The 9,806-nt window shown below is 51.8% G+C and overlaps 1 protein-coding gene across 1 annotated transcript in view; it reads left to right on the top strand.

The window, feature by feature from the left end:
* The window catches only part of LOC106916288 (echinoderm microtubule-associated protein-like 6), a 32,297-nt gene extending 22,491 nt beyond the window's left edge, over positions 1-9,806 (top strand). Inside the window, exons 24-34 of the mRNA XM_088012841.1 lie at positions 1,004-1,177; positions 1,841-2,049; positions 2,192-2,349; positions 3,115-3,229; positions 3,302-3,490; positions 3,662-3,834; positions 5,011-5,173; positions 7,489-7,592; positions 7,658-7,811; positions 8,558-8,658; positions 9,411-9,806. Of these exons, the coding sequence (XP_087868967.1) occupies positions 1,004-1,177; positions 1,841-2,049; positions 2,192-2,349; positions 3,115-3,229; positions 3,302-3,490; positions 3,662-3,834; positions 5,011-5,173; positions 7,489-7,592; positions 7,658-7,811; positions 8,558-8,658; positions 9,411-9,435 (1,565 nt within the window). The 3' untranslated portion in view covers positions 9,436-9,806. The remainder of the gene's footprint in view (positions 1-1,003; positions 1,178-1,840; positions 2,050-2,191; positions 2,350-3,114; positions 3,230-3,301; positions 3,491-3,661; positions 3,835-5,010; positions 5,174-7,488; positions 7,593-7,657; positions 7,812-8,557; positions 8,659-9,410) is intronic.

Here is a 9,806-nt window from a genome sequence, read left to right as displayed (position 1 = left end):
CTATTTAGATTTAAATTAGAGACAACTTTATATTCCTGCTGAAACCACAAGGTTAGATTCTGTAGTTATTAGTAAATGATCCCTGTTTGGTGAAGGACCTGCACAGGAAGCTGGTGTGAGTTGTGATCAGAAAGTTAAACCAGCAGTGAACATCAGACACATTATGAAAGCCACACTAATAACTTTATTTTATCAGTGTTACTGCGACAGATGCCGTTACAGCATTTATCAACATTTATCAATTTATCAACACTGCTTTAAATTGTAAATAGTTTTTGTGAACGCTCCTCAGTGCCACTCGGCTCAGCTGGAAAACAAAAACTAAACTTATTGTTTTCTAAAAACCTCCTATTGGTAATTAGAAAAGTGAAACGGCTGGCAGTCAGAAATGGTTTCAGATCCAGAGGAAGAACATGGATCTGTAACTGCTGATCGTTTTGTGTCGTCGTCTAGGAAACTGGATCAGTGAAAATGTTGGACAGGAAGAGCAGCAGGATTGGAAACTGCAAACTGAAGCGTTCTTTCCGTTTCATGTTTCTAGTCTTAAATCAACTCAGCATGTTTTTATTGTTTTTATTTGTTTATTTGTTTATGTGTTTTTTGCTGGCCTTATTTGCCTCATCGCATCACAACTCGTCAGGTGACGTCGGTGAAATCCCAGGTAAATTATTCACCAACCTGCCGCCGACTCATCTCAGCAAACAGCCTGAAGTCCAGAGGAGACCTGCTGAGGGATTATAATCTGAACTCTGACTGGGAATATTCCATCATTTAATCTTAATTTAACATTAACTGTTTGTATTTTTAGAAGATGAACGAACTTTCATCATGTTTGAAGGATTTGGACTCTGTGTTCTGCTGGTTTTGGTTCTGGTTTCAGGATGTTTGTCGGCTGCTCTCATTCTCATCCTGCTTGGTTTGCTCTGAATCTTTGCTGCTGCTGTTTGACCTGCTGACCTTGTTTATGTGTGACATCACTTCCTGTGTGTGTTCCCGCATGCAGGTACGAATCCGTCCATCCACGTCTGGGACGCCATGAGCAAACAGACGCTGTCCGTCCTGCGCTCCAGCCACGCCAAAGGAGTCGGATACGTGAACTTCAGCGCCACCGGGAAGCTGCTGCTGTCTGTCGGAGTCGAACCTGAACACACCATCACCGTGTGGCGCTGGCAGGAAGGTCTGGACCAGTTCATCACCAGTAAACAGGGAGGAAAACCAGTAACACACTGGGAGAAACGAAGGCTCATCTGGATCAGCTTCACTTTTTAAATATTTTCTTTGTAAAAACTCAGCAAACATGTTTACTAATAAAAATGTTAAATTAATTTTAGATTAATTTAACATTAATTTAAAATTATACCTACAGAATTAAATGATAATTTCTAAAAACAATAAATGTATAAAAAGAAATGTAGAAATATGACTAAATATATTCATGTTACACATTTTAATTCTCTTCATTTTTATTTTTAATAAACTGTTTTCTCTCTATGTTTCAACAGAAAAACCCATCGTGTTATTTATATTTATAAATTCTGTAAAAAAAAAAAGAAAAAATCTGTTTGCTTAGATCAAGTTAATAAACATTTAACTAAAATTAGAACAAAAACATCAAAACTAAAACTGAATTTTTAGTTTTGGATGTTTAACCACTGATGTTAATTTGTTAAAATAATAGTGAAAAATAAGAGAATCTGTAAATCTGACAGGTTAAAGTATCAAATCCATGTTTAAAAATATCAAGTTGTGTGATATTTATTCCTGTGTTTCCTCATATGTCATTCTGTCGCACCGTCTCTGAGTTACCCGTCAGTAAAACCAGAACCCGTTTCTCTTTCAGGATCCCGGGTTTGCAGTAAAGCCGGACATCCGGACCGGATCTTCGTGGTGGAGTTCCGGCCGGACTCGGACTCCCAGTTTGTTTCTGTGGGAATCAAACATGTGAAGTTCTGGACTCTGGCTGGCGGCGCGCTGATGTATAAGAAAGGAGTGGTGGGGTCGGTGGAGGATGGCCGGATGCAGACCATGCTCTGTGTGGCCTTCGGTGCTGTGAGTTCTCTGCTGTTCTTAAATCCGGTCCAGGTTTTCCTGGTGTCTCTGCAGGTGGCTGTGATTCAGAAACCTTAGATCAGCTCATTATTAACCCACCTGAGCAGCAGGTAAACAGACTGACCTCAGGGTTTATTCCCAGAACAACCTGACGTTTACCGGCGCCATCAACGGCGACGTGTACGTGTGGCGACATCACTTCCTGCTGAGGCTGGTGGCGAAGGCCCACACGGGGCCGGTGTTCACCATGTACACCACGCTGCGAGACGGACTCATCGTCACCGGAGGGAAGGAGCGGCCGTGAGTGAAGCTCCATACGCTACTGCTTTAGCCTCACGAGAGAGGAACCGGGACCCAAACGGGCCTGCTTTAGAACTAAAGTTTGTTTAAAAGGTTCTGCTGAGAACTAAAGAGCTTAAATGGGCAGTATAATATAAATTCAGCCTTTTTGAGTGTTACATAATATTATAAAGTTTTTCCCCAATCCTTGAATCTCCATGGCAACCATTCAGCTGCAAAACGCCTGGGTGGACCTAGCCCCGCCTCCGAGGACACAGCTCCACCTCACAGCTGCAGTTTCCAAGCTACCGCTTCCCCAGCTCCTTCAGACTAGCCAGCAGCAATTAGCAAACAGCTGCTGATCTCATTATAGGAGCTGCTGGTGAAAACATTAAAGGGTTAATGGAGGAGCCATGTTGGGACGACTTCCTGGAGGCGGAACTTCAGAGAGCAGGAGCTTCTTAAAGAGACAGAGGCCCAATTTCAAACTGCTATATTGTGTAGTCACATTTCTTTTAAGTCACATTTGACACATATAGCATGACACATGATTGTGTCATAAAATTGCACTATGTTTTTGGAAACTACGTGGTACTGTCCCTTTAAAGACACATTTAGTCCATCAGGATCAGGTCTTTTCAGGTTCTTTGTGAATGAAACATGATTCTGTTATCCTGAAAACTCCTGTTTTCATCCCTGTGGAAGGAGAAGAGTGTAAAACCTTCACCTGGTGGATGTTTCAGTTGTTGTCTGTATCTGAATCGTTGCTCTGGATTCGTCCATCAGGACCAAAGAGGGCGGAGCCGTGAAGCTGTGGGACCAGGAGATGAAGCGCTGCCGGGCCTTCCAGCTGGAGACGGGTCAGCAGGTGGAGTGCGTCCGATCCGTCTGCAGAGGAAAGGTCCGACTCACGTTCCCCTCCATCCTCCATCCTCTTCCTCCTGCTGCTTCCTCACCAGCTCCTCTTCCTCAGGGGAAGATCCTGGTGGGAACGAAGGACGGGGAGATCCTGGAGGTCGGGGAGAAGAACGCGGCGTCCAACCTGCTGCTGGACAGCCACGGCCGCGGAGGCATCTGGGGTCTGGCTGCCCACCCGGTCAAAGAGCTCTGCGTCACCGCCAGCGACGACGCCACCATCAGGCTGTGGGACCTGAGCGACAAGGTGACGCACTGCCATGATGAAGCCGTACATCCGGTCTGCATCCCTGAGCTTATCGGAGCTTATGAAGTCGATTTATGCCTCTAAAATACAGTTTATAAAACATGGATCATTCTGTAGCTCCATAACGAAACGACAGTCCAGCATGTGGCTGACGTCCAGATCTGTTGTCAGAAACTCCTGAACAAGGTGTGTGTCGGCCACGCCGCTCGCTGCGTGAGCTTCAGCTCCGATGGAGAGATGCTGGCCGTCGGGATGAAGAACGGAGAGTTCCTCCTCCTCCTCGCCAACTCCCTGAAGATCTGGACCAAGAAACGGGACCGCAGCGCCGGCCTGCAGGACATCCGGTACGAGGTCCGGTCAGAACCAGTCAGGACCAGTCAGGACCAGTCAGGTCCAGTTAGGACCAGTCAGAACCAGTCAGAACCAGTCAGGACCAGTCAGGTCCAGTCAGGTCCAGTCAGGTCCAGTTAGGACCAGTCAGAACCAGTCAGAACCAGTCAGGTCCAGTCAGGACCAGTCAGGTCCAGTTAGGTCCAGTCAGGACCAGTCAGGACCAGTCAGGTCCAGTCAGGTCCAGTCAGGTCCAGTCAGGTCCAGTTAGGACCAGTCAGGACCAGTTAGGTCCAGTCAGGTCCAGTTAGGACCAGTCAGAACCAGTCAGAACCAGTCAGGACCAGTCAGGTCCAGTCAGGTCCAGTCAGGTCCAGTTAGGACCAGTCAGAACCAGTCAGAACCAGTCAGGTCCAGTCAGGTCAGTCAGTCCAGTCAGAACCAGTTAGGTCCAGTCAGAACCAGTCAGAACCAGTCAGGTCCAGTCAGGACCAGTCAGGTCCAGTTAGGTCCAGTCAGGACCAGTCAGGACCAGTCAGGTCCAGTCAGGTCCAGTTAGGACCAGTCAGAACCAGTCAGGACCAGTCAGGTCCAGTCAGGTCCAGTCAGGTCCAGTTAGGACCAGTCAGAACCAGTCAGAACCAGTCAGGTCCAGTCAGGTCAGTCAGTCCAGTCAGAACCAGTTAGGTCCAGTCAGAACCAGTCAGAACCAGTCAGGACCAGTCAGGACCAGTCAGGTCCAGTTAGGACCAGTCAGAACCAGTTAGAACCAGTCAGGTCCAGTCAGGACCAGTCAGAACCAGTCAGGTCCAGTCAGGTCCAGTCAGGTCAGTCGGACCAGTCAGGACCAGTCAGAACCAGTCAGGTCCAGTCAGGTCCAGTCAGGTCAGTCAGTCCAGTCAGAACCAGTTAGAACCAGTCAGGTCCAGTCAGGACCAGTCAGGTCAGTCAGTCCAGTCAGAACCAGTTAGAACCAGTCAGGTCCAGTCAGGTCCAGTCAGGTCAGTCAGTCCAGTCAGAACCAGTTAGGTCCAGTCAGAACCAGTCAGGTCCAGTCGGGTCTGACTGAGTTTTAATGGTTCAGGTGAAGCTAGACGCCTCGGAGCCCAAATGTTTCCTGGTTCTTGAGGTCCGGGAGAAGAACCCGGTTCTGGTTCTGTTCTAACTTCAGGCCTGTGTTCTGGTTCCAGCTTCAGCCCGGACCGCCGCCTGCTGGCCGTCGGGTCGGTGGAGAACACGGTGGACGTTTACGACATGAGTGGTGGGCCGGTTCTGACCCGGCTGGGATACTGCAGCGACATTCCTGCTTTCATCCTGCAGCTGGACTTCTCAGCGGACAGCGGCTACATCCAGGTACCAGCAGAACCCTGCAGACGGGTCGGGTTTGATCCAAACTCACCAAACGGCTGAGCAGTAAGAACCTCTGCAGAGACCTGCTGGGCCCTGTCAGGTTCTGCTCCCTGGACCTGGTCCAGCGGTTCTGGTCCCTGGACCCGGTCCAGCGGTTCTGGTCCCTGGACCCGCTCCAGCGGTTCTGGTCCCTGGACCCGGTCCAGTGGTTCTGGTTCCTGGACCCGGTCCAGCGGTTCTGCTCCCTGGACCCGGTCCAGCGGTTCTGCTCGTCGCGGTCCGCTCCAGCGGTTCTGGTCCCTGGACCCGGTCCAGCGGTTCTGGTCCCTGGACCCGGTCCAGCGGTTCTGATCTCTGGATCCGGTCCAGCGGTTCTGCTCCCTTGACCCGGTACAGCGGTTCTGGTCCCTGGACCCGGTCCAGCGGTTCTGGTCCCTGGACCCGGTCCAGCGGTTCTGCTCCCTGGACCCGGTCCAGCGGTTCTGGTCCCTGGACCCGGTCCAGCGGTTCTGCTCCCTGGACCCGGTCCAGCGGTTCTGGTCTCTGGACCCGGTCCAGCGGTTCTGCTCGTCGCGGTCCGCTCCAGCGGTTCTGGTCTCTGGACCCGCTCCAGCGGTTCTGGTTCCTGGACCCGGTCCAGCGGTTCTGCTCGTCGCGTTCTGCTCCAGCGGTTCTGGTCTCTGGACCCGCTCCAGCGGTTCTGGTTCCTGGACCCGGTCCAGCGGTTCTGCTCCCTGGACCCGGTCCAGCGGTTCTGGTCTCTGGACCCGGTCCAGCGGTTCTGGTCCCTGGACCCGGTCCAGCGGTTCTGCTCCCTTGACCCGGTCCAGCGGTTCTGCTCCCTTGACCCGGTCCAGCGGTTCTGGTCCCTGGACCCGCTCCAGCGGTTCTGCTCCCTGGACCCGGTCCAGCGGTTCTGGTCTCTGGACCCGGTCCAGCGGTTCTGGTCTCTGGACCCGCTCCAGCGGTTCTGCTCCCTGGACCCGGTCCAGCGGTTCTGGTCTCTGGACCCGGTCCAGCGGTTCTGGTCCCTGGACCCGGTCCAGCGGTTCTGGTCTCTGGACCCGGTCCAGCGGTTCTGGTCCCTGGACCCGGTCCAGCGGTTCTGCTCCCTGGACCCGTTCCAGCGGTTCTGGTCTCTGGACCCACTCCAGCGGTTCTGGTCTCTGGACCCGCTCCAGCGGTTCTGGTCCCTGGACCCGGTCCAGCGGTTCTGATCTCTGGACCCGGTCCAGCGGTTCTGGTCTCTGGACCCGGTCCAGCGGTTCTGGTCTCTGGACCCGCTCCAGCGGTTCTGGTCTCTGGACCCGCTCCAGCGGTGCTGGTCCCTGGACCCGGTCCAGCGGTTCTGATCTCTGGAACCGCTCCAGCGGTGCTGGTCCCTGGACCCGGTCCAGCGGTTCTGGTCCCTGGACCCGGTCCAGCGGTTCTGGTCTCTGGACCCGGTCCAGGGGTTCTGGTCTCTGGACCCGCTCCAGCGGTTCTGGTCCCTGGACTCGGTCCAGCGGTTCTGGTCCCTGGACCCGGTCCAGCGGTTCTGGTCCCTGGACCCGGTCCAGGGGTTCTGGTCTCTGGACCCGGTCCAGCGGTTCTGGTCCCTGGACCCGGTCCAGGGGTTCTGGTCTCTGGACCCGGTCCAGCGGTTCTGGTCCCTGGACCCGGTCCAGGGGTTCTGATCCCTGGACCCGGTCCAGCGGTTCTGGTCCCTGGACCCGGTCCAGCGGTTCTGATCCCTGGACCCGGTCCAGCGGTGTCCAGCGGTTCTGATCTCTGGACCCGGTCCAGCGGTTCTGGTCCCTGGACCCGGTCCAGCGGTTCTGATCCCTGGACCCGGTCCAGCGGTGTCCAGCGGTTCTGATCTCTGGACCCGGTCCAGCGGTGTCCAGCGGTTCTGCTCCCTGGACCCGGTCCAGCGGTTCTGGTCCCTGGACCCGGTCCAGCGGTTCTGATCCCTGGACCCGGTCCAGCGGTGTCCAGCGGTTCTGATCTCTGGACCCGGTCCAGCGGTGTCCAGCGGTTCTGCTCCCTGGACCCGGTCCAGCGGTGTCCAGCGGTTCTGATCCCTGGACCCGGTCCAGCGGTGTCCAGCGGTTCTGATCCCTGGACCCGGTCCAGCGGTGTCCAGCGGTTCTGCTCCCTGGACCCGGTCCAGCGGTTCTGGTCTCTGAATCCGCTCCAGCGGTTCTGATCCCTGGACCCGGTCCAGCGGTGTCCAGCGGTTCTGGTCTCTGGACCCGGTCCAGCGGTTCCGCTCATCCCGGTCCGGTCCAGCGGTTCTGCTCGTCCCGGTCCGTCCTGACGCTCTGCGGTGCCTTCAGGTGTCCACCGGAGCGTACCGCCGGCTGGTGTTTGAGGTTCCTTCAGGGAAGCTGCTGAGTGACCAGAGCGCCGTGGACAGAATCACCTGGGCGACGTGGACCAGGTAACCTTTGACCCGACCCGATCCGCCGGTAGCTGCCGCCGCTCTGAGCTGCGTCTCTCCAACAGCATTCTGGGAGATGAAGTTCTGGGGATCTGGCCTCGAAGCGCAGACAGAGCCGATGTGATCTGTGCGTGCGTTTCCCACGCCGGCCTGAACGTGGTCAGCGGAGACGACCTGGGATTGGTCCGACTGTTCGACTTCCCCTGCAGCGACAAGTTTGTGAGTTTCTGTTTAGATGATCATCATCATCATCATCATCATCATCATCATCATCATCATCATCATCATCATCGTCATCGTCATCATCATCAGGTTTCCCTTAAAAAGATTTTTAAAACTCACTGGAAACTTTCTGATTAAATCGAGGTTAAATAAATAAAAGTGAAACATTTCCAGATGTTTATATCGACGTTTTCACACCAAAAATATGAAGAAAGTAGATCTGATATGAATATCTATAGATAACTGCCCAGGTCAAAGGTCATTTGCATCAAAATTACCCAGGTACTGTCTGTTAGTTCCTGCCTGATAAAGTTTAAAATAATGAGGAGTTCAGAATAAACACAGAAAACTTCTCTTCAGTTTCCAAGAATTCAACCTTACAGTTGAATATTTTCTAAACTTATTTAGTAAAATTCAGCTAAACTGATGAGGAAGTGAATTCATTGTTTGAATCAGACTGAATTCAGACTCGGCTTCCTGCAGCAGCACTGATGTTAATAACAGTGGAGGAACAGAATTAGCTGGTTTGTGATGCATGGAATGATAAGAACTGATCCCAAACAGAAACATTATCAATGCAGGTCGTTATGAATGAAACATCTCAAGGATTTTTACACTGAAACTTATTTCCATCCTTTCCTGCTGACAGATTCCAAGGAAAGAAATAAATTTCTATAAAACTTGTAAACGTTTCTCTCTGTCTTCTTGATTTTGGCCCGGTTCTGGTTCTGTTCTGACTTCAGGCCAAACACAAGCGTTTCCTCGGACACTCGCCTCACGTCACCAACATCCGGTTCTCCCACGACGACCAGCATGTGGTCAGCACCGGAGGAGACGACTGCAGGTAAGACCACGGACCAGACCCGACCAGAACCGACCAGAACCACTGACCAGAACCACTGACCAGAACGGACCAGAACCACCGACCAGAACGGACCAGAACCGACCAGAACCACTGACCAGAACCACTGACCAGAACGGACCAGAACCACCGACCAGAACGGACCAGAACCACCGACCAGAACCGACCAGAACTGACCAGAACCTCTTTTGGGCTGATCCGTTTCATACGAGTTAGAGGAACCAGAATAAACTCTCTAATGTCTTTGGGTCAAACCTCCTCAGGATCTCAGCGTCTTCAGTTTGTTTCTGTTTCCAGCTGGAGGTTGTTCAGATATAATTCACTTTATTTACACTTTTTCACATCTAAAGTTATTTTAAATGAACATCAACCACCTGAAGGAGATCCTGCAGTTTCTGCTCTTCTGTTTTAATCATGTTTTTGTTCATACGATTCATTTAAACAGAAAATTAGTTTCTCTGTTTATGGTTATTATTTACAGACTAACAGAAAATCTCAGTCCGTCACAAAATGGGTCAAAAGTTTTATTTGAAATAAAATGTATTTAGAAAATACAATCCAGATTTTCCCATCAGACAAAACAAACAGAATAAAGTAAGAGGTCGGATGTTTTCTCTGAAATAGAAACCTGCTCTCAGCTTCTGAATTTTTTAAACATATTTTATTATGTTTTATTTTAACTTGTTCCTATCCAGCCTCTCACTTCCACAGATTCTGTTTCTGGTTTTTTTCAGTGTGTTTGTGTGGAAATGTCTGTAAACGTCGGGATCCAGAGAGCCTCAACAGAACCACAGTGGATCCAGAGAGCCTCAACAGAACCACAGTGGATCCAGAGAGCCTCAACAGAACCACAGTGGATCCAGAGAGCCTCAACAGAACCACAGTGGATCCAGAGAGCCTCAACAGAACCACAGTGGATCCAGAGAGCCTCAGCAGAACCACAGTGGATCCAGAGAGCCTCAACAGAACCACAGTGGATCCAGAGAGCCTCAACAGAACCACAGTGGATCCAGAGAGCCTCAACAGAACCACAGTGGATCCAGAGAGCCTCAACAGAACCACAGTGGATCCAGAGAGCCTCAACAGAACCACAGTGGATCCAGAGAGCCTCAGCAGAACCACAGTGGATC

This window comes from Poecilia mexicana, unplaced genomic scaffold (genome assembly GCF_051168715.1).
Source record: "Poecilia mexicana isolate PSO_F unplaced genomic scaffold, ASM5116871v1 scaffold_15, whole genome shotgun sequence".
Lineage (NCBI taxonomy): Eukaryota > Metazoa > Chordata > Actinopteri > Cyprinodontiformes > Poeciliidae > Poecilia > Poecilia mexicana.
Note: the sequence above shows the minus strand (reverse complement) of the source record. Positions and strands in the feature narration are given on the sequence as shown.